Genomic DNA, 23,883 nt, shown 5'->3' with positions numbered 1-23,883 from the left:
TGCCCACTCCAGGCACACGCTGGCCCTGCAGATCCCCTGTGCTCCCTGGGTCGTTCCATATCCCCTTCCAGCAGCATGGGCATCTCTCACCAGCCCTGTAATATGTGGGACAGTCCCCGGCAGACACCTCTTGACCACTCACCCTCTCCAGGGGCACTGGGCATCCACAAGGGACAGCTGAATCCAGCCCTCATTCCCTAACGCATCACTCTATGAGCTGATGCCCCGTAGCCCATGCAAAACCCAGGCATGGCAACAGGGCCTTTGGGTGCAAATCCCTGAGTGCATTCCTGGCTCCAGTTTGGGAAGAAGAGCCCAGCCTTCAGGCACAGTACTGAGAAAATCCTCTTTTATTACAGAGATGCTATTTGAGATGCCAGCTCTGAAACAGTGAGGGGCAGATTTACAAAAGGCCTCTCAGTCAGACACATGGGGTTTGTGTCTCTGGAGAAGTGGGATGCATTCAAACATTTGTTCACAAACATGACTGTCACAGAGAGAGCACTCAAAACAAAAGAGTTGCCTGAGATGAATTGGAAATGATATGTGAGGAGAGATGGGCAGCTTATTGCTGCTGAACTAGTACCACTTGAAGCAGTTTGCTGAGGGCCTCCTTGAGCTCCTTGTTCCTCATGCTGTAGATGAGGGGGTTCACTGCTGGAGGCACCACCGAGTACAGAACAGCCACCACCAGATCCAGAGATGGGGCACAGAGGGAGGGGGGCTTCATGTAGGTAAACATGCCAGTGCTGACAAACAGGGAGACCACGGCCAGGTGCGGGAGGCACATGGAAAAGGCTTTGTGCTTGCCCTGCTCAGAGGGGATCCTCAGCACAGCAGTGAAGATCTGCACGTAGGACACCACAATGAAAATGAAACACCCAAAGAATAAACAAAGACTAACCACAATAAGCCCAACTTCTCTGAGGTAGGCATCTGAGCAGGAGAGCTTGAGGATCTGGGGAACTTCACAGAAGAACTGGTCCACGACATTGCCCTCACAGAGTGGAACTGAAAATGTGTTAGCAGTGTTCAGGGCAGCATTGAGAAAACCACTGGCCCAGGCAGCTGCTGCCATTTTGACACAAGCTCTGCTGCCCATGATGGTCCCATAGTGCAGGGGTCTGCAGATGGCAACAAAGCGGTCATAGGCCATGACTGTGAGGAGAGAATACTCTGCTGACATAAAGAAGACAAGGAAAAAGACTTGGGCAGCACATCCCAAGTAGGAAATGGCACTGGTGTCCCTCAGGGAATTGGCCATGGATTTGGGGACAGTGGTGGAGATGGTGCCAAGGTCGAGGAGGGAGAGGTTGAGGAGGAAGAAGTACATGGGGGTGTGGAGGCGGTGGTCGCAGGCTACGGCTGTGATGATGAGGCCGTTGCCCAGGAGGGCAGCCAGGTAGATGCCCAGGAAGAGTGAGAAGTGCAAGAGCTGCAGCTCCCGTGTGTTGACGAATGCCAGGAGAAGGAACTCAATCAGGGAGCTGCTGTTGGAGATTTTGCTATCTCCAGGCATGGGGGACTGTCCAAAGAGGAAAAGACATTGACAAGTTAGGAGAGATTTTTTTCAAGCAAAAAAAATCCCCAGAATGTTCCAGTACTCATACAACCCCCCCCCCACACACACACACACACACATTCCTTCTCTCTTTACTGAGAGGATCTTTGTGCAGCTCCCTTGCTTGAGCTCCACTTTGCACTGGCTGAGCTTGCCGTGAGGAGTAGAGACCTCTGCCCGTGGGCTCCAGAGGACTCAGTCCTGCTACGCAGGAGTGGGAACAGGGGAATGGGGGTGACTAGCCCTGACAGTCACAGTTCCTGCGAGGTGAAATCCACTTGCCATGTAGAAGAGCTTTTCAGAGTCTTCACTCCCAATTCTGAAGGATGAGGTTTGAGGAACAGAGTTTTAGGGATTTTGTAGGGATTTTATTTTCTTTTAGATGTCAGCCCTAGGCAGTGTTCCTCAAAGGTAGAAATCCTTGGCATTTCTACTGTGAGTCCTGAGAAAAATGGATTCACTGTCCCTTGTTGCAGAGTGAGGACATCTCATCTGTCTATTAGTCTCATTCTGAGCTGTCCTGTCCTCTCACCTCTTTGAGCTGGAGGATGATATTACCCTAAAAAGAAACCAGACCCTGCTGACTGCAGAGGAGTCCAGGTTCAAAGTGCAGGTCTCCAAACTTCTCACCCTTTCTCAGGGCCCCTGAGGGAGGTCTCCACACCCCCCTTCTAGCCAAGGACACACAGGGCTCTTCTCAGGTGCCCACTTACACCCTCCCACCACCATCTCCATACTCTCAGCATCTCTGCTGCTCCTTCATTTGTCTCTCAGATATCACAGAGGTGCTATGAGACAGCTGTGCCTTTCTAGAGTGCAGCTTGCAGCCTGGCAGCACAACATAGAGAAACAGTCGAAGGACCATCAGGACTGAAGGTGGGCTCTCCTTAAGGGAGAGTCAGCTCATTTCCCAACCCCACGGACTGCCTTTCCTGGAGCCGCACAGCTTAGAAGGGGGCTGGGGAAACCTCATTCCCATGCAGATCCCTCTGTTCCACAATTTGCAGCATCAGTGTCTGAATTGCAGCTGAAACCTCTCTAACCCCAGGGAGCCCAAAAGCAAGAACAGGAGCATCATGGAGAGGAGGAGAAACAAGGAGCAACACCATGATCTTACTGCCAAGGCAGGCAAGGAGAGAGAGGCAGATGGGCACTCAGGAAAGCCTTCACCTTATCCAGCTGGGCATGCCACCTCAAAGACGGTGACATTGCAGGGCAGTCGCTCTCAGACCCTTTGTCCAGCAGCATGAAATGAGCCCATGGCAGGAGAGAGGCCCCTCTCCTCTGACGGAGGTCTGGCTGCAGAACAGGACGCTCATGCCCTGGACCCCATGGCTGTCAGGGCAGAGGCTCTGCTGGGTGGAGGGGAGACACAGGGGGCTTGCTCAGAGGAGGGTGTCTGCATTGGAGGGACTGACCATGGCCACAAAGGTGCTGCTGGAGGTGGAGCTGAAGGGGCTTGCTGAGGTTTCTCACAGACCTATTAATCTCTCAGGTCCTTACCAAAACAAAACCAAAAAAAGCAACCCCCCCCGCCCTTTCGTTCACTCTCTGCCAAAATTAGGGACCTGAAAGCACAGACACTAGAAGGAAAGCTCCTTCTCTTTCAAGTAAACATTCCTCTTGAAAAGCTGGGGGTTGCTCCTCCCACCCAAAGCTTTGTCCTGCAGCACCATAGGGAGCTCCCCGGGCAGGCGGAGTGCTGATTCTTGCAGGCGGCAGAGTCACTGCCCTGGGCACACAGCACCCTGGGGAACAGGGACACTGCTCTGAATTACAGCCCTAGGCAGACGTGTGTGCACACCCCGGCTTCACACCCATGCAGGGTCCCTGGGAGAAGGGAGCAGCATGCCCTGTCCCTCTGCCTGTGTGTCAGGGAATCCCTCCTTTGAAGCATCTCCTCCTCTGCTTATGCACCGGAGGAGCCGTGAGAATGATCCTTAAAAAGCCTATCAGTCATGGGATGGGATGGATTCAGAAGACCCCTCCAGGAACCTCAGTAGCATTGCCCTGCAGCCAGAGACTTACCGTGTCAAGGGCTGTGAAGGTTTCTCCCACAAGGAGCTCTCCTCTGTCCTCCCACTCCACACTGCCTTGCACTTCTCTCTGCCTTCTCTCATCTCCTGTCAGCAGCAGCAGGCAGTGCCCGCAGCCCTGCTGCTCTTTGCAGAGGAGCTGCTCCTGCACACAGCTGTGTCTGGGCAGTGCTGCCAGGTTGCCATGAGCTCCCTCCATCCCAGGAGCCTGGCCCCACTCAGGAGCAGGGGCCCAGTTGAAGGTCTGAAATTCTCTGTCCCTTGTGCTCCCTCCTCCTGGGAAATGTTCACTGAGGTAAACCAAAATAATCACTGATGCTCCCTCTCTAAACAGTGTAGAGAGAGTGATTCTAGCATTGCAATTTGTCTCACCAGAGGATGGTTATCTGCAAGAGGTGGAAATGTCCCACTCAGAAAGCCCCTATCCCCTTCTCTTTACTAGGCAGGACACCTAGATGGGGACAGAAGCAGAGCTTGTTTTCCCATTGTTCAAGTATTGTTTCAGATGAGTCAGTTTGGGCTTCTCGGGCTGCTTTAGAAGGCCCTGGCCTGGCGTAGGATTCAGATCCTTCCTGTGAACTCCACAAAAAGCAGCCAGGAGGTGGGATTGCCCTTGCCCAGGCAGAAGTGAGCACAGCATGGATGTCTGCATGTGAGATCAGGAGTCAGCTGCTCACACACAAACACCTGGTGACACTGGAAGAGGACAGAGGTGGTCCAAGGCATGTGCCAGTGTCTGCTTGCTCTGATGGAGCAAGTGTGAGGCCTGCATCCTTCTAGAGCATGACTTGGGAGCCAGGTAGGGAATTGCCTTGGCCATCTGAAATGATACTCGATGCCCACTGCTCCCAGAGCTCCACTCACTAGGAAGCTGAGACACAGACAGATCCCGACATTGCAAACAGTTGATGTCATCCAGTGCAGACACTTGATTCAGTGACACAGCAGTAGGCCTGCAGGGCCATGTCGGATGCCTGGGGTGTCCAGCACAACCACAGGTCTCTAGCACATACAGCATGGGAGCTATAGGAAAGCCATGCCCCTTTGGAGTGGTTGCTGGGCAAGTGTCCCAGGGCATCTTAGGTTTCCTACCAGTGCCCAAACACCTGGATCCTACCACTGCCTTTAGGCCAAGTCCATCCAATCTACAGCCAAGCGTGCTTCATAAATGGGAGATGCACACCACACCAAGGTCTCTGCTCTAGTCTCTGCCCCTTAAAACCTTCTAGCTTTCCTCCCCTAGAACCTCTTCTCACCCCTCAGATGATATGTCATGGGAATGGGCTAGTGATGACCTCAGGGTGGCCAAATCACAGGCTGCCTTGGCCCAGGGACTTCTTCAGTGGCACCTTGTCCTGCCAGGAGATGGATTCACCTCTGTCACAGGCCCCAAGGTGCTACAAATCACCTCAGGCAGCAGTCTCTGCTGCCAGGGCTGCACAGCCCAGCTCTGTTTCTCCCTGGCCCTGGGCACTGCAGGGTTTGCTCTCTTAGTGGGAACCTCCTTTCACCATTGCATTGCTGCCTGCTATCCATGCCAGCATGTCTCTGCTCTGAAGTGGGGCCATTGCACACACGGTGTCCTTGGCTCGTGGTAACAGGTGTCACCATTACAAATCTGTTCCCTGTGTCACAGTTGAGGCTCTGCAACCCAAATATACACAAGTGCATGCAGCCAGGGGCACAGAGAGGAACAGATGGAGATGCACAAGCTGTCACAGGCCTGAAACATGGTTGAAATAACTGAAATGTGGTGGGACAGCTCGCATGACTGGAGGGCTGTGATGGCAGGGTGCAAGCTCTGCAGGCAAGATGGCCAGGGGAGATGAGCAGGGGGGATGCCCTTGGTGTGAAGGGACATCTCAGATGTATGGAGCTCTTGCATGGGATGGACAAGGGTCAGGGCTCCAGAGAAGAAAAACAGCCAACAGTGGATGGGGGTTAAGTGAGGGATTGCTTGCAAGAGCCAATCCCATACAAGTCTTTGGGGCTGGATGGGCTGCATCTGAGGACACTGAGAGGGCTGGCCTATATAATAACAAGGCCAGTCTCTATCGCCTTTGAAAGGTTGTGTAGATCAGGGGAGGTCCCAGTGGCCAGAAAAAGGAATATGTTGTGCCCATCTTCAAAAAAGGCCACAAGGATAAGCCAGGGAGCTGCAGGCCCTTCAGCCTCACTTTGGTGAGGAGTGTGTCATGCAGCCAGTTCTCTTGCCTCACATTTCTGGGCACATGAAGAATGTGCCTGGGAGCAGTCAGCATGGTCTTACTGAAGACAAATCATTCCTGTGCAAGCTGATTGCCTTCTGTGAGCAGAGACCTGTGATTGTGCAGGAGCAGAAAGTACTGGATGTCATTTACCATGATTTTAGCAAGGTGTTGGACCCTGTCTCCACAAATATTCTTGAATACAAGTAAGGCTTTACAATAAGATGGGTAGAGAACCCAGTGGGTAAAAAAGCTGGTTGGATGATCGAGCTCCAAGGGCTTTTTGGTGTGGGTCATGCTTTACCAGGAAGCCAGGTAAATGTGGAGTATGCAGGGGTCTGTACTGGGACCTGTCCTGTCTGACAGGTTCATCAGTGACCTGGAGCATGCAACTCTCATCACTTTTGTAGACGGCACCTAATCAGGAAGAAGAGTCATTTGTTTGAGGGCTGCCATTCAGAGGGACCTCAGCAGGCAGGTGGAATGGGCTGTCAGGAATGTTGTGAAAGTGCAGGTCCTGCACCTGGGGTAGACCGACACCCTGCAGTGATAAGGCCTGGGGAGTGCCTGGTTGGGCAGCAGCTTTTTGGAAAAGAACCTGGGAGTCTTTGTGGGCAGGCAGCTGAACATCAGCCAGCAGCGTGCCCTAGAAGCAAAGGAGGCCACAGTGTCCTGGGCTGCATGAACAGCAGCACAGCCAGGAGATCAAGGGAAGTGATTAGCCCCCTCTACTCAACACTCGTCAGAGCCCATCTAGATACTGCATCCAGCTGGGCTCCCTGTAGAACACTGTTGATCACATGGAGTGAGTTCAGTGGCAGGACCCAAGGTGGTTGGGGGCTGGAGCACTTGCCCTGGGAGGAGAAGCTGAGGGAACAGGTTTGTTCAGTGCAGAGAAGGGAAGGTTTCTGGGGGAACTCATAGCAGCTTCCCAACCCAAGGTTGGCACCAATAAAGAACAAGGCTTTTACAGCAATTCATGGCAGGAGAATGAGAAGCAACGGTCATAAACTGACACAAGTGCAGCCAAAATTCTAGATAAGGGAGAAAAATCAGTGAGGATCCTAAAGCATTTGAAGAAGGGTCCAGAGAGGTTATGGACTCTCTGTTCTTGGAGGCTTTCAGGATGCAGCTGGACAAAGCCCTGAGGAACTTGGTGTGAATTCAGTGTTGATCCCTATGTGAGCAGGAGGTTGGACTAGAAACCTCTCAAGGTCCCTTCCGACCTGAATGATTTGGTGATATTGTTATCTCTGGCAATAGCTACTACAATTCTTGCAGTCAGGAATTCTTTTCCTGCACAGAGGTTAGCACCTGACATGGCCTCCCCAGAGCCAGGCTCTCCTAGTGGTGTGAGTTGCCTCTTGGGCCTGAAAGGTTTTAAGGTCAAGGGTTAGTTACGAGTGACTGCTTGTCCAGAGTGAGCCCTCTTCACAGCCTACAACACCTGCACATTACAACATGATGCCAAATGAGTATGACATATGCAGAAAGTCACGGTAGGAGGGTGATTGCACTCTAACATCCATGAGGTCCTTTGCTGATCCAAAAATATCCAGAAGGATTGGAAGAGCCTTAAACCTCTTGGGCACACATAGCTAATGCTGACTTTGTCACTATGGGAGGCTGAGGGAGCTGGGTTTGTTCAGCCTGGAGAAGAGAAGGCTTTGGGCAAACCTAATAACAGCCTCCCCATACCTACCAGGATGTCACCAAGGAGATGGAACCAGCCTCTTCACCGTTGTGCATGATGTGAGGGTGAAGGTCAATGGGCATTAGCCGAAACAAGAGAGGTTCAGGCTGGGTGTAAGGAGAAACTTTTAACCAATCCAGACAGCCAAGCACTGGGGCAGGTTGCCCTGAGAGGCTGTGCCATCTCCATCCTCAGAGGTCTCCAAGTCCTAAATGAGTAAAGCCCTGAGCACCCTGATCGGACCTCATAGCTGACCATGCTGTGAGAAGGAGGTTGGGCCAGAGACATCCTGAGGTCCCTTTCAGATGGAATGATTCTGCATTTCCTTCCGCCCCAGGTCTTCTCTTGACCTTGGGAAAACATTCAGCTTGCCTGTGATCATGGAAGCAGATCTCACGAAAGTATGAGCAGATCAACTGCATGCTCCTTCTCCTGCTTTAGTTAGAGTCATGCAGATTCAGGACTGCTTAGCAGCTACCCACAAATAACCTTGAATTTTCTTTTGCTTTGCCTTTTATTGCATTTTTCCCTCTTTTCCACCTTCCAAATTCTTCGCTTTTAACATCCTGATACCCTCCCATGCTGTCAGCCAGTCGCAGTTTGCCCTGTCTCCATTGGCCCTGGATTTTCTTTGTACATTCAGCTTTCTGAGAGAGTTGCCATGGTGGTCCCTACCATTGCCAGCAGTCCCTTTAAACTGGTACCTCCTTTTATTATGTGTAGTGTCCTGCAGTTCCTCCTGCCGTTATGCTGTCAGAGGCACCGCAAGACAGGATGAGGCATCTGCACACACTCCTTAACAGCTGACAGAAGGGAGCTTCAGTCCAGAGGGGCCTTGAGAAACTTGGGGATTTGGCCAACAGAGGCCTCAGGATGTTGTACAAGGAGCAGTGGCAGGTCCTGCATAGAGTGGCAGAACAGCCCATGCATCAGGATAGGCTGGGACGTGACCATCAGAGGAGTGACCCTGAGGAGATAGGCTTGGATGTTAGGAGGGATGCTGTATGAGCCAGGGGTGCACGCTCACTGCAGATGAGGCCAGCTTCGTACGAGGCTGCTTCAGGAAGAGTGTGCGCACCCAGACAAGTGGAATTGTTATACCCCTGGGCTCAGCACTGGTGTGGCTGCATCTGGAATAGTGTGTCCCAGGGTGGGCTGCCTAGTCCTGGAGGAATGGGAAGGAAGCAGAGAGGGTCCAGAGGAGTTATCGTTCTGAAGCACATGGCTCATATGGAGAGGCTGAGGGACATGGGTTTCTTCAGCCTGGTGAAATGGAGGCAAAGGGCAGCAGTATAAAAGGCGTGAGAAGGGGAAACCAGGCTAAAACGGGAACTCACAACTCAGCTCCAGGGCAATAAGGCAGCATACAAGAATTGGAAGGAAGGAGAGGCTGAAAAGGAGGAATTCAAGAACATTGTCCACTAAAGTAGGGATGGTGTTAGGGAAGCCAAAGCTCTCAGAGGGTAGACACTTGCAAGGGACATCAAAGGCCTGAAGAAGAGCTGCTACTGCTTCAGTAAGGGTAAAGGATAAAAAGGAAAACGTTGGCTCTTTGCTGAAGGCGGCAGAGAATCTCGTAACAGCAGATGCAGGTAGGTCTGAGGAGCGCAGTGCCTTTTTGGCTTCAGTCTTCACCAACAAGGTCTCCCACACTGTTGTGCCTAGAGTCTGGTCTCCAGATGAGAACAGCAACCAACAGTGCATGAGGTCTGAGTGAGGGACCTGCAAGAACTCAACCCCTACAAGTCAGTGGGACTGGAACGGCTGCATCCAAGGACATTGAGAGAGCTGACAGCTGTCACAGCAAGGCTGCCCTCAATCACCTTTGAAAGATGGTGGAGATGGGGTGAGGTCCCAATACCTGCAGAAAGGCAAACGTTACATGCATCTTCAAAAAAGGCCCAGAGGACAAGCCAGGGAAAGACAGGCCTTTGAGCCACAATTGGTGAGGAGTGTGTCATGGAGTGAGTCCACACATTTTTGGGCACATGAGGGAGAAGAAGGTGACAGTGAAGAGTCAGCATGGATTTACCCGGGGTGAATTGTGCCTCACCAAGCTGATTGCCTTCTATGATTAAATAACTCTATTTGTGGTTGGAGAGTAGAAAGTGTCTTTCAACTTGACTTTTGCAAGGTGTGTGAAACTGTCTTCCACAATATTCTTGTGGAACAGATTTTGGAAATTCACAGTCTAGATGGGTGGACAACCAGATGTCTAAAGAACTTGTTGGATGATCAGGCTCCAAGGGCAGTGGTGAATGCGTAGTACTCTTCTTGGAGGCCAGGGAGAAGTGGAGCACGCAGGTGCCCTGTGACAGTGGAAGTAGACCAGCTTTCTTGTCCTCCTCCAGGCAGAATTTTTCAGATGCAGGGCTTCTTGTCAGGAATCCCCAAGACCAGCCTGATCAATCCTTTACTTCACTTTTAATATCCGTGTTTTTTTTTTTCTCCCCCCCCCCCCAAGTCTGTCTCTTTTACCATCCTGATCTCTTGCCCTACAATCAGTCCATTCCTGCTTACCCTTAACCCATTGGGGCTGTTTTGGATTGTGTTTCTTTTTCCTTTTTTTTTCTTTTTTTCTTTTTTTTTTTGACACAGAGGAGCTTCAGTCCCGAAGGTTCTTGAGAAACTGAGGTGATTTGGATAACAGATACCTTATGGAGATTTACAAGAGAAGTGTCAAGTCCTGGGCCTAGGCGGGAAAGACCCTGTCCATGACGAGAGGTTCAGGGACCTAGGCTTCTTCAGCCTGCTGAAGTGGAGGCGAAGGGCAGTAGAGTGGTTGCCTGCTCTTAGCAAGGAGATTGGACTAGAGGCCTCCTGAGGTCCCCTCCACCTCAGTCTCCAAGACAGCCTTGATCAGTCCTTTACTTTGCTTTCAAATTTCTTGGGTTTTTTTCTTTCTCCCCTTTTAAGTTGTCTCCTTTACCATCCTGATCCCTTCCCCTACAATCGGCCCCACCCCTGCTTACCCTTAACTCATTGATGCTGTTTCAGTTTCTTTCTTTTTTGTTTGTTTGTTTGCTTGTTTGTTTGTTGTTTTGACACAGGAGGAGCTACAGTGCAGAAGGATCTTGAGGAACTTGGGTGATTCGGACAACAGGTACCTCATGAAGATTTACAAGAGAAGTCTCAGTCAAGTCCTGTGCCTAGGCAGGAATAACCCTGTCCATGAGGAGAGGTTGAAGGACCTGGGCTTCTTTAACCTGGTGAAGTGCAGGCAAAGGGCAGTAGAGTAGTTGCCTGTGACTGCTTGAAGGGTTGTTTCAGAGATGATGGAGCTTTTCTTGGTGGTGGGAAACAGTATGAGAAGGAGAAAGAGCCACAAAGAGCAGCCTGTAGGGTTTAGATGTGACTTTAGGAAAAGAAAATGTCACTTGTAGGGTAGAGCTGTGGTGCTACAGGACACCCAGAGGGAGTCTGTGATCAGCCCCTGGCTTTGTGTTTCAAGGAAAAGCAAGTGAGGACAGGAAGACATCAGGAGAGGTCAGGAGATCTCGGGGTGAGAGCAAGGTGGGGAAGCAGGTTGGGCGTCTACAGTGTGCAAGGAAACATGCACAGGCATGGGAAAGCACAGGATAGTCTGTGGTGGAGATGGCCAGAGGCACTACCAGGGTGGAAAGCTTCTAATAGAACTAGGTCTTTGTCCTCTTGTCTATGGCTGTTGTCTCTGCCACCAAGGCCTACGAGCAGACGCCATTCCTTAAAGCGCTCTGGCCTGGCTGCCTCCTTGTCCCTTGGGAGCTCAGGAGGTGCCGTATCATGGTCTTGCACTCAGCATTGCACACCCCCACCTGCACACTGCCCCCAGGAAGAGCCCTGAGCAATACATGATGGAAAGGATCACCCTACCCAGGGGCTGGGTGTCACTGCCTGGCTGCTCTGCTTGATAACACACAGCAAGGTTGACCTGGCATCAGAGCCACCTGCACATTGCCTTTGCCTGCCTGCAATCAGGGCCTCCAGCTTTCTGCTCTAATCAGCCCCTGGGGAGTCTTTCTTGGTAATTGCCCTCAGTGAGACCTGTTAGCACTCCAAGAAACTTGGGATTTGCTTCTGAATTTAACTTCTTGAGAGGTTTGTTCAGTCTCTTCTCAGCATCTGCAGTTCATGGGCTCAGTACCAAGTACACCCGAGGGGTCATTAACCCTCTAAGGTGCCATGCCTCTTTCCATAATTTTCTTCAGTTCTTCAGATCTTGTGTGGCTAATTAGAAAGTTTTCAGGGGTGTATTGAGATTAGGCAGATTTCAATGAGCACCTGAAAAAGAAAGATGTCTGCTTCTGAAGCTTTCTTTTTTCTTCAGTTTTCAGAATAAGTGATACCCACATTCTCCAATTCATACTGACCCACTGGGTCTCCGAATGAAGCCTGGACATGTAGGACTAGCAGTATTTTTGATAGGACACATGTATGGAGAACCTTCCTCCCCAGCCCTGCCAGTTCCCTCATCAGCCACTGGGGACTTAGAGCACTCTGCTTAAAATCTAACCTCTTTCCACCCAAGGCTGTAGCTGAAGGTTACAGCTCATGTGCACCAACTCCCACTGCTTGCCTTAGAGAAGTAGCTGCAAACAGGCACAGAAGGATTTGTCTTAATTGTGATCAAACAAAAATAAATTTTGAAACAGCTTCATAAAAGAGACTGTCCTCAAGTGTATGTTAAGTCCAAGCTTCCTCCAGTGAGCTTCACCACCTGCAAGAAATAACCTTCCTTGAAATGTTTTCAAAATATAGATAGGGAAAGAAAAAAAACAGAACAAAGGAGGTGGCTAAAGAGACAATGAGACTGCTGAAAGACGAGGCAAGCTTCAGACTCCCAGAAGCTCAGAGCAGCAACAGGAGAGCTGAGAGGTATCTGAATGATAAAGAGCAAGGGGAAGAGGAAAACTGAGAAATTATGGAAAGTGCATATGTCCAGATCGTCTGATGTAAAGATGCCTTTAGAAATGATGAATTTTATCAGGACATGTGGAAATACGTGAGAGATCACTGAGATTACATCCACAGCCTGATAGACAGAGCAGTGGAAAAAGAAGGTCAGGGACAGATCAATATTTCTTCTCCTGAAATTAATACCTTTCCTGAAGATTTCCACTATTTCATCATAGCAAAACATTGACATTAACATTAGCCAATCATTTGAGCTAATGAAAGTGGTCTTGTATTTTTGAAATGTTGAAACAATTCTTCACCTGTCCAGGCTGAGCTCAGGTGTCCAACCACAAGCTCCCAGTGGCACTTGGAGAGGCCCCGGTGTTTCTGAGGCACCTGCCTGGGCCTGGCAGCTCTCACAAGGAATCTGCTGGAGACCGGAGCCCCTGGGAGCTGCAGAAGGCCTACACTATTAAAAATACTATTTATGTATCTCGCACAAGTCCAGTTCCCCTCAAACCACTCCCTGCCCAGGATCATTCTTGCTGCTCCTTGCTCTTTGCACACAGCAAGTCACACCATGAGGTGTTGTGCTGTCACAGCTGATAGAGGAAAGCAGGCTGATCAGCTCAGTGAAAACACTCTATTTATCAATGGCCTAATTTGCACCAATCTCAATGTACCTGTGTTACAGTGATGTCTTAAAAGAGTCCCTACACATCTAGCCACAAATCCTTTTCATTCCCTGCATGGTCCTGAAGTGCAACTCTATTTGAGGTGACAACAGGGATGGGAATTATCTCACCTAATGCCAGACCCCTTCAGCGCAGATGTCTCTGGCTAACCCAGTTGTCTGGACTTCCCTTTCTAGTCAATGGAAAGAAATAAGTTGTCCCACTGAGAGGTCTTGAGATGCCTCTCCTGGTGACCAGCTAATGCTCCAGAAAGGTCCCCATAGTTCCTGAGTCACATTTCCCAGCACCACATGGGAACACAGCTCCACAGGGCATCTCAAGCAGCAGTGGCCTCTGTATGTGTCTATAAGGGCCAGAATGTAAAGTTCTCGTCATAGCCTTAAATGTATTCAAAAAATAGCTCTATGCAACAACTGAAGAAAAATCTCCATTTTCAGAACTTTAAACATTCTAATGACTATTTTCTTTCTTTTTGATTGGCAGCACCATATGCATGCGCTGCAGAAATTACCCTATGTGAGTTTACATGTGTATACCTATGTCTATGTTATTCTTCATGATACACTTTCTGGCAACACTCTGAATGGAGAAACTTTGTTCTGAGATACTATTGCATTCAAATTGACATGTCTCCTCTATCTTCTTCTGCCTCTCTGTCCTCTCTTCCTCTGTCTAGTCTGTCTTTACAGAGGGCTCAGGGCCCCTCTGCCCTCCAGGGAACTCTCCTGGGGGATCCTGCCAAGCACATCCTCTATTAGCTGAAATCAGCTCTCCTGCAGCCCTGGGCTGTGATTCGGCTTCTTGTCTTATGTCTCCACCATCCCACAATCTTTGCAGCCATAGCTGCCCTCAACCTTTACATCCCCATCCAGTTCTGCTTGTGACGGACAGAGTCCAGCCGGTGTTGGCTCATAGATCGCCTGTGCCAAGAAATTGTTTTTGGCGCTCTCCAGGAATCTCCTGGGCTGCTTGTGTCCAGGCCCACTGCCCTTCCAGCAGATTTCAAGGGGGTGAAACTACCCTGTGAGAACCAGGATCTGGGACCATGAGGCTTCCCCCAGCTGCCTGCACAAGGTTTCAGCTACTTCCCTTCCCTCCTCAGGCAGCCGTTAGCAAACACAGGATGTCACCCAGACTGCTGTGTCCTCTTCTCCTTCCTACAAGGTCTCCACTGGCTCATCACCTGCTCCAAGGCAAAGCCCTGTGCACTCCAGCCACCCCTTTGCACAGGGCACACCTGCACCTCCTCGCCACCCCAGCAGCCATGTCCATCCCCCTGGAGAGCTAAACTACTGCTGGGCACCAAGGGACCATAATGCTCCTGAGGTATGGTGACCACCAACCCCATACTCAAGAGATAATGGCTCTCCAGTTCCAGGGTTATTTCTTTGTGTGGAAATTGCAGATCCAACCCTGCACTCCCGGGCATGGCTCACATGGGGAGGCAGGCTTGGGGGTGCAGCCCTTGCACTCTAAGCACATGCGGCCGCTCCATGGATTCCCCTTGGAAACAAGCATATGGGATAGAGCCACGGCGTGGGTGGTCATTGAGGCAGGCAGTTGTCTGACGAATGTTTTTGCTCCAACCCCTGAGAATACCAGAAGAGGACAATCTGTGCAGCTGCTCTTTGAGCAGCCTGTTCATTTGCTCTGTCAATCCTGCCCTTTGCAGATGGCAGGGTATGTGACATGTCCAGGCTATTCCCCGCTCTCCAGACCAATTCCGAACATCACTGCCTGGAAAGTGAGTGCCCTGATCACTTTGCATTTCCATTGGGGAACCACATAACCCAATGAAGACTTCTAATGCCTTAACGGTGTGAGCCTGGGTGGCTGTGGTGCAGGCGTGGGTGTACATAGACCAGAGCAGGTAACTACAGTGGTCAGGACATATCTGTGCCGCCTCTCTCTGCTAACGGTCCAATGCAGTCAATTTGCCACTCCTCGCTAGGCTTCTGTCCTCTGCAGATATATCCCTTCCTGGTCCACAAGCGCTGTGGAGCTAAGCAGGTGCAACGGGGGGCAATGCTGCCAGGACCCTGCTTGTGCCACTGGCTGCTCCCCCTCTGTACATACTGCTGGTGGGGCAGTGGGTGTCGGGGATCCCCCTTGCGCTCTCCTGGGACCCTGGGGCAGAGCCCCCATCCTGCTGAGCTCCTCTCTAGTAAAATAAACTGCCTCTGCCCCATCTTCCCACAACCTTAACAGCCACTCTAAGAACCCTTCACAGGGCGGCTGCCTGCAGCACCCTGCACATCCTGCAGCTCTGAGGCTTTAAAATCGCCGGTAGTTGTGGTCCCTTGTAGATTGGCTGCATTCGGTCTGGTAAGTGGCTGCTCCACCACCAGCCGGGCAGCTGTGTCCACCTCCTGCTCTGTGTCTGACTCCGAGCTGGGGGCCTCGTCAGGGTCGCAGACATTCCCATCCCAAGATTCTGGATCCCAATGCACTTTTCACACCAGTGGCCTGCACCGCCAGGGGACGGACATCTTGCCAACCCCCCTGTCACCACCAGCAATTTGCAATGTGGGTGGCCAAAACAGCATGTTGGTGCTACAGCTTGTCAGCTCCATCTGTGGTTGCAGTTGCAACCTCCTGGGTAGGTTGGCAAGACTCCTTAGCGGCTTTGAGATCGCTTCCCAGCTGCCGATTTCCCTGGTGCTGCATCAGTAACGCCTTGTCCAGGGTGCGGAGAGCAGTCAGGAGGATCCACCCCAGATCCCTTGTCGCCTTTCACACTGCCAGCCCTGCTTTTTCCAGCTGGAGCTTGGAAACCAGTTCCAGGAGCTGCTCTGGGGATACTCCCAGCTCACTCTCTAGCTCTGGCCATGCGGTGGGGCGACTCACCCCGCCAGCCTGCGAGCCATGGGTAACCACCAACCCGTAGTGGCCACCCAGGAACGTGGCTCCCCGCCTCCCTCTTGTCCTTTCACACCCAAAGAGGCATCTCCACACTGGTCTTCTGCCGACTACGCCAAATGTGACCTCAAGGCAGTCAAGAGAGGGTTGGATACCAGCAGAGAGGGACACTCAAGGTTCATAAGGGGTTAAACAGGATAGATTTAATAAAGGGCTTACACCACAGACTGAAGGAGGAGCCCCGGGAACCGTGAGGAGGGGTTGCTGATGGGAGGCTGCTGGAGGCATGGGTCGGATGCATGGGTCGGACACCCAGGCAGGGCTCGACTCATTGTATCCTAAGGTCCCCTTAAATCTACTAGAACCATTTCCCTATCTCAGCTGTGCTAACCTTGAGAAACTACTGTCCGGGAAGCAGTTAGATGTTGTTGACAAAAGGGAATATGCATGCCTGGCCGTGATGGGAATTTGGTCAGTGTGTAGTTTCACACGCTGGGCCTGCTGCCACGTACTCTGCCAGTCCCTGACTCCTCACCAGGTCTTCCACAGGTGTTCTCACTACGGTGGGGAATGGCCAGTGCTGGAAATGGTTGATACAAGGAGTTGGGTGTGGGAGGAGTTTCCTGGGACAGCTTCTCCTCTCTGTTCATGCAACAACAAGCTGGGCTGGGTCTTTGGTCTGACAGACCCTGCTTGAGGCCCCCCACAAGATGAGGATGGTCTACAGGCCCAGTAGATGGTCTCAGGATCTCCTCTGCATGCTCCCTGCCAGCCCTGCAGAGGACCAGGAGAGGGCTCATCCTGCCAGGGCTCACGGCAGGATGTCCAATCCTCCAGCTGGGCATGGAGCCTTGTCTGGGTGTGACTTTTGGGGTAAGGACCAGGCTCTCTGTGCCACCCCGCACTCTTTGCACAGAGCGAGTCACACTCTGTGGTGTTGAGCTCTCTCAACCGATGAGGAAAGCAGGGGACCAGCTTCAAGGAAATGCTCTATTTTTGGATGGCCAACATACCCGTGTTACTGTGGTGTTTTAAAGGAGTCCCGAAAACATCTTGCCACACTCCCTTTTCCTTCCCTGCATGGTCAGTGAAGTGTGACTTCATTGTAGGGGACAACAGGGAGGAAGCTGATCTCACCCCATGCCAGATCCTGTCAGTCTCTGTCTAATCCAGTTGTCCAGACTTCCCTTTCTAGTCTATGGAGGGAAATAAGTTGAGATGTTTTGAGATACATTTCCTAATCGCAAGTTAAGGCCCCGTAGGAGACAGATCAAAAACTTCCAGTACCACATGGGAACAGAGCTACCCCAGGGCATCTCAGGCAGCAGTAGCCTCTCTGTGTTGTCAGATGAATCAAGCCCAAAAAGTAGATTCCAGTCATAAGTTGAAATCTTCTCCAATCTTTTCCAACAACTTTGCAAAGTTTTTACCATTGCCAAATATTTTTTTCCTTTTTATGACTTGGTAGTACCATGTTCATGCACTAGAGTCATTAGTCCGTCTATGTGAGTCTCCATACCTATAAACACATTCTTCATCAAAATACATTTGCTGCCAATATTCTGAACAGAGAAAGTCTGTTCTGAGGAACTGCTTTATTTAAATCGACAGGTTTCAGATCTCTTCTTCTGCCTCTCTGTCCTTTCTTCTTCCTCTGCCTCTTCTCTCTTTACAGGGAACGGTTCCCTGAATCACAGCCCTTGGGGTGGACGAGACCTCTGGATATCATCTAGTCCCAACCCCCCGGTCAGTGCAGAGGGAACTAGATGGGGTTGCTCAGGGGCTCCCTCCACTTATGCATTTTCCACAAAGGTGCTGAGAGTGCGCTCCATCCCATGGTCCAGGCCATTAAAAAGATGTTAAACAGTCCTGCCCCACATGTTGATGCCACAAGGAACTGACTGCCCCTCGGAACTTGTACCACTGAGCACAGCGTTTCAGCCTGATGGTCCAGCCAATCTACCATCTGCCTTATTGTCTATTGATCCAGAGCAGATCTCGACAATTTGCCTATAAGGAGACTACGAGGGACTGTGTCAAAGGCCTTGCTAAAGTGAAGGTTCACAAAATCCCCTGCTTTCCCCTCGTGCACAAAGCCATTAGTCCTACAATAGGAGGCAATCAGGTTGGTCAGGCATGGTTTCCATTTCCTCTTGGTCAACCCATGCTGCCTCTTCCAACCCTTCTCCTTCATATGCTTGGAGATGGCTTTCAGGAGGATTTGCTCCATCACCTTGCCAGGGTTGGAGATGAAGCTGACCAGTTTATTGTTCCCCAGATCCTCCCTATTGCCCTTCTGGAAGATGGATGTGGTCTGCCTTTTCCTAGTCATCAGGAACCTCCCTGGTTACCCTGACATTTAAAAGATGGTCAAGAGCAGTGTTGCAATGACTCCAGCCACTTCTCGCTGCACCCTGGGGTGCTTCCCGTCTGGTCCCATGGACTTGTGTGTGCCCACTGGACAAAAGTCCTCCCCAGCTGCGTCGTCCTCTGCCATGGGTGAGGCTTTGCTAACATAGATGCTGCCAAAGGCCTTGGGGGCCTGGCAGTAGACAATACCAGTAAAAGAAGAGGTAAAAGAGGCAATGAGCACTTCATCCTTTCCCCGTCTTTGTCACTAGGTCCTCTGCTCCACTGAGCAGGGAGACCACATTTTCCTTGGATGGCTGTCAACATCCTTCTCATTCTCCCCTCACCACGGAGGGGTCCAGGCAATGGACTTCTATGTGGTTAAAGGTGGATGCAAAGAATTTCCAGGGTGATGTAGATAAGTCTGAGGCAGTGCCTCCCAGGCTGCCCTTACAGTCAAAGGGGAGGAGGAAGTGTTCACCTGCCTTCTTTTAGATGGTCACATAAAACACAAATGACTCCTTTCCCAGAAACATTAGCTCTGTGCTTGCAATGGGGCCTGAGGTCACAGGCTTTTAGGATAATTCAGGTTGAAGGGGCCACAGGAGGCCTGTAGTGCAACCTGCTGCTCACAGCAGGGTCAGAGAGAGGGTCAGAAACCAAAAGATGCTCCTGCCAAAGGACTTCTGGGGTGATCTGGCAGGAGAAGACAGTAGAGGGTTGATGGGGTGGTAGAAGTCTCCTGGACAAAAGGGTTTCCTTTTTCCCTTTCTCCAGAGAATTAAATCCTGAGCTTTCCAGAGGGAAGAAGCTGGGACACTAACTTTGCCACTAACAGGGAGGCGGAGAAGCTCCTGAGGCCCTTACAGACAGAGGCTGGTCCAAAGGCCACCACCCCCATGGCACCAGACCCCCAGGCATGCCTGCCTTGCTGCTGGGCACCCTCCAGCCCCAGGCAGGAGGTCTGCTGGGAACAGCGTGGGGTCTGCAGCCTGCAGCCCTGGCCACCCTGCAGGTGTGGTGGGACCCCACTCCTCTAGATGAGACTGGGATCTGCTGCATTTCCCCAGTGTGAAGACTGTGTTCCCTCCAGCTGGGAATTCAGCCTGGCAGGGAGGGCCAACACAGGAAACACAATCTCTGTTGTGGGATGTGAAGAGAGAGGGGAGGGCAGAGGGGGATCTGCTCTTGCCCCAGGCAGTGATTCCCTCCCTGCAGCCAGTACAGCCCTGCTCATGCCCTGTAACCTGTGAGCCCAGGACATGGGACTCCCATCTGCCCTGGCTCTAAAGACTTCTCAGCCCTCAAGATCCAGGATGCAAAGCACCGCTCTGGGGACACCTCAGCAGTCGAAGGGGCTGAATGCCTGACATGTTCCTGAGAACTTTTCTGCAGTCTTCTGCACTGGTTTGATGCCTGTTGCCCATGGAGCAGAGACTCCTTTTGAGGATGAACTAACTCCCTGTGAGACTCTGAGGACAGAGTTGACCAGGCAGTACAAATGCCAGCAAGGCCTCAACCCCACAGCAGTGTCCCCTGCCCAGGACTCCTCCTTCCAGCCCCTTCCTCCTGGAGGATTTGGGTTGGGAGGGACTGCTGGAGATCTCCAGGATCACAGTCTGCTCTGAGCTGGGCTAACTTTACAGTTAGATCAGGTTGGTGAGTGCTTTCCTCTGGAGAGTTTTTAAAAATCCCTGTGGCCTTGCTCCAGTGCTGCTCAACTACCATGGTTATTTCTTTATTTTTTTTCCTTAATCTCATCTGAAATTTTCCTTACTGCATCTTCTCCTTGCTGTCTCTTCTCCTTTCCTCCCCTTGGCCCCCAGCCAGACCATCCCATCTGCTTTGACCAAGGACAATCGCAGCCTCACCTCCAAGCACAGCCTTGCTGGGATCTCCAGGGGCTGTGCAGGTGGGCCGTGGTGGCCAGCTCCAAGCAGAGCTATGTGCTGCAGGTCCCTACATGGTCTCAGAGGAGAGTGTAGGGAGACATAACGTGACCCAGGGCAGAGCCTGTGGGCTGACACCAGGGCAGAGCTGAGATCAGCAGGGGTGAGAACAGCAGACCTCCAGCGGCTCCTCTCCCTGCCTGTGCAGGGAGTGACACACCCAGCAGTGCGCCTGAGAGAGGACAGTGACGCAGGACGGAGGGCACCGTGAGCTGCGTTACTGGGCTCCAACCACCTGTGCTGGGTCTGGGAGTCCTGGCAGCCTGTGCCGCTGGCTGCAGCCCTCGAGAAATCCCCGACTCTGCTAGCAGCAGTGGTTCCCCTCCAGGACTGTCGGGAGCTTCTGGAGTGTCGTGGCTCCTGTCTCCCTCCTGTCCCTGCGCTGGCCCAGCCCTGCTGCCCTCCGTGTGACCCCATGGCCCCACTGTGCAGGCACCGCACAGGACAGGGTGCGTTCAGGGTGGGGAGATGTCCCCCCAGCATGGTTCCCATGACAGCCCTCAGTGCCCCCTCCCCCAAGGCCCTCCTGCCTGGCAGCCTCCCACCAGTCCCCAGCCCCTGCCCAGCCCTCATCCTGTCCCCCAGGGTTAGCAGAAGGCCGTGCTCCAGGGTCTGCTGGGGTCTGGGCCCAGGGAGAGAGGCCAAGCGGGGTGGTCATTCCCCCCACCCAGGTGCTGAGCCCAGCAGCCAGACGGAGCTGCTCACATTCAAAGATCAGCCCTCACCAGGACCATGGGGAATGGCCAGTGCTGGAGATGGCTGGTACCAGGGACTGGGTGTGTGAGGAGTTTCCTGGGACAGCTTCTCCTCCCTGTTCGTGCAACAAGCAGCTGGGCTGGAGCTTTGCCCTGAAGCACTCTGCTTGAGGTCTCCCATGGGAGAAGGATGGTCTACAGGCCGAGTAGACGGCCTCGGGATCTCCTCTGCATGCTCCCTGCCAGCCCCGCAGAGGATCCAGGAGAGGGTTTGTCCTCCCAGGGGGTCACAGCTGGACGCACGGTCCTCCAGCTGGGCATGGACCCCTTTCTGGATGTGACTTTTGGGGTGAGGACCAGCATGCAGGGTGAGGGAGATTGTCTAAAGGGCATGTGCTGGGGACAGGGCCTGAGGGACAGCAGCAAACTGAAATGGCTTCTGGGTCCTGCTTCCTTCAATGCAGGCTCCCACAAAGGGTTCCAGCCTTTTTTTTTTTTTTTTGGTGCGAACCATCAGGAGGGATGATGGCACTCTGAGCTGGGAGGGTGGGGAGCATTAATCCTTCTTCAGGCACTGCCCAGGTCATGTGGAGCACCAGGACAGCAAGGGCTTCTGGCTCTGCACCATAAGCTCGCTTTAGTGTACTCACACTCTGAAAGATTTTTTTTTTTTTTTGATGTACGTCAGCATTTTTCTCTCCAAGACACTTTCAAGCCCAGTTCCACTTCCTTCTAATTTCTCCCAGTCACTCCTCTGATCTTGCTGGCCATTCCCACACCCCCTCCCCTGCTCTGCAGGGCCCCAAGCTGCCGGCACTGCTCTGCAGAATGAGCAGGCTGTGAGGCCACAGGGCCATGACATGACTCTGCACTGGCCGTGCTGGTCAGGGTGGGAGCAGACCCAACCAAATGAGGATCACAGCCTCTAATCCCTGCAGGGGGACTGCAGATGTGGCAGATGCTTGCAACGACTGTGGAGCATTTCCAAGGGTGCTAGTTGTGTCCAGGTGTGCTTCTAGATCCTACCCATGGTATTTCACAGAGAGTGACATGAAACGCTCTCCAGGCTCCCTTCCCCGTGCCAGCTGGGTCCCCACTGCCTCTCCTTTGCCTGTGGAAACCTTGTTCTGGCACTATATCTTTGACTCCACCTTGGAGGACCTCTCACTTTGTGAGGCTCCTCTCACTGCCCACCCATAGAACATGCTGTCCCAGGAGAGTTTCTGAGCTCTCCGGGCACCTCCATCTTCCCCTCCAGAAGGACAGGCATCAGACACTGTGCTTTAACATGTGGCACAGCTCTGGGTATGTAAATCTGTGACCATTCATCCCCTCCACTGTCACTGGACACTGATGGGGGAGTCCTAAATCCAGCCGTGGTCTCTAAGAGATCATTACATGATCATGAGCTTTTTGCTCCTGAACCCATGGAGAACCCCATCAGCAGCAGCCCCTTTGGTCATGATTTCCTTGGGCCTATTCTTGACACCAGCTTTGGAGGAAGCCCAGCCTTCAAGCTCTGCACCAGAAAGAACCTACTTTATTTCAGAGATACTGTGAGGGAGTCAGCTCTGACCCAGTGTTACACACAATTTTATGTGGGCACCAGGTGAGACAGAGCAGTCTCAGTAAAGGTCAAATGAATCCAAGCATTTTCACAGCAACATGATAACAAATACTACTAATCATAGTAACAATAGTGAACAAACAATGCTCAGTCCTGGTATTGGATACCGTGGGAGTCATTTGTGGAGAGCTTTGGCAATGTTACCACTGCTGAAAAATGTCCATGAAATCACTTTCCTCAGGGCATCCTTGAGCTCCTTGTTCCTCATGCTGTAAATGAGGGGGTTCACTGCTGGAGGCACCACCGTGTACAGAACAGCCACCACTAGATCCAGAGCTGGCGAGGAGAGGGAGGGAGGCTTCAGGTAGGCAAATGTGCCAGTGCTGACAAACAGGGAGACCACGGCCAGGTGCGGGAGGCACATGGAAAAGGCTTTGTGCCGGCCCTGCTCAGAGGGCATCCTCAGCACAGCAGTGAAGATCTGCACGTAGGACACCACAATGAAAACGAAACACCCAAAGCCTAAACAGCCACTAACCACATTAAGCCCCACTTCCCTGAGGTAGGAGTCTGAGCAGGAGAGCTTGAGGATCTGGGGAACCTCACAGAAGAACTGGTCCACTGTGTTGCCTTGGCAGAGTGGTATTGAAAATGTGTTAGCAGTGTGCAGCACAGCATTGAGAAAACCAGTGCCCCAGGCAGCTGCTGCCATTTTGACACAGGCTCTGCTGTCCATGAGGGTCCCATAGTGCAGGGGTCTGCAGATGGCAATGTAGCGGTCATAGGCCATGACAGTGAGGAGAGAATACTCTCCTCCAAAGAAGAAGAAAACGAGGAAGAGCTGGGCAGCACATCCCAAGTAGGAAATGGCCCTGGTGTCCCACAGGGAATTGGCCATGGATTTGGGGACAGTGGTGGAGATGGAGCCAAGGTCCAGGAGGGAGAGGTTGAGGAGGAAGAAGTACATGGGGGTGTGGAGGCGGTGGTCGCAGGCTATGGCTGTGATGATGAGGCCGTTGCCCAGGAGGGCAGCCAGGTAGATGCCCAGGAAGAGTGAGAAGTGCAGGAGCTGCAGCTCCCGTGTGTCGGAGAATGGCAGGAGGAGGAACTCATTCAGGGAGCTGCTGTTGGAGATATTGCTATCTCCAGGCATGGGGGACTGTGCAAAGGAGAAAAGACATGGAGCAGTTAGGAGAGAATCTTCAAGCAAAAAATGCCCCCAGTTGTTGCAGTTCCCATACAACCCCCCACATTGCCTCTCTCTTTACTGAGAGGATCTTTGTGCAGCTCCCTTGCTTGAGCTCCACTTTGCACTGGCTCAGTGTGCTGCTGTGAGGAGCAGGGGCCTCTGCCCATGAGCTCCAGAGGAGTCAGTCCTGCTGTGCAGCAGCGCGCAC

General features: G+C 52.1%; 1 protein-coding gene across 1 annotated transcript; it reads right to left on the bottom strand.

Annotated features, from left to right (window-relative positions):
• Nucleotides 1-565: 565 nt before the first annotated feature.
• Nucleotides 566-23,240, bottom strand: LOC135326957 (olfactory receptor 14A16-like; the record flags this gene model as incomplete). The annotated part of the gene is made up of 4 exons (XM_064504597.1): nucleotides 566-749; nucleotides 7,031-7,174; nucleotides 7,507-7,604; nucleotides 22,779-23,240. Coding segments are annotated over 4 exons (888 nt in total), but the record flags the coding sequence as incomplete, so codon positions are not given.
• Nucleotides 23,241-23,883: the final 643 nt, after the last annotated feature.

The sequence above is a fragment of the Dromaius novaehollandiae genome, unplaced genomic scaffold, assembly GCF_036370855.1.
Source record: "Dromaius novaehollandiae isolate bDroNov1 unplaced genomic scaffold, bDroNov1.hap1 HAP1_SCAFFOLD_41, whole genome shotgun sequence".
Lineage (NCBI taxonomy): Eukaryota > Metazoa > Chordata > Aves > Casuariiformes > Dromaiidae > Dromaius > Dromaius novaehollandiae.
Note: the sequence above shows the minus strand (reverse complement) of the source record. Positions and strands in the feature narration are given on the sequence as shown.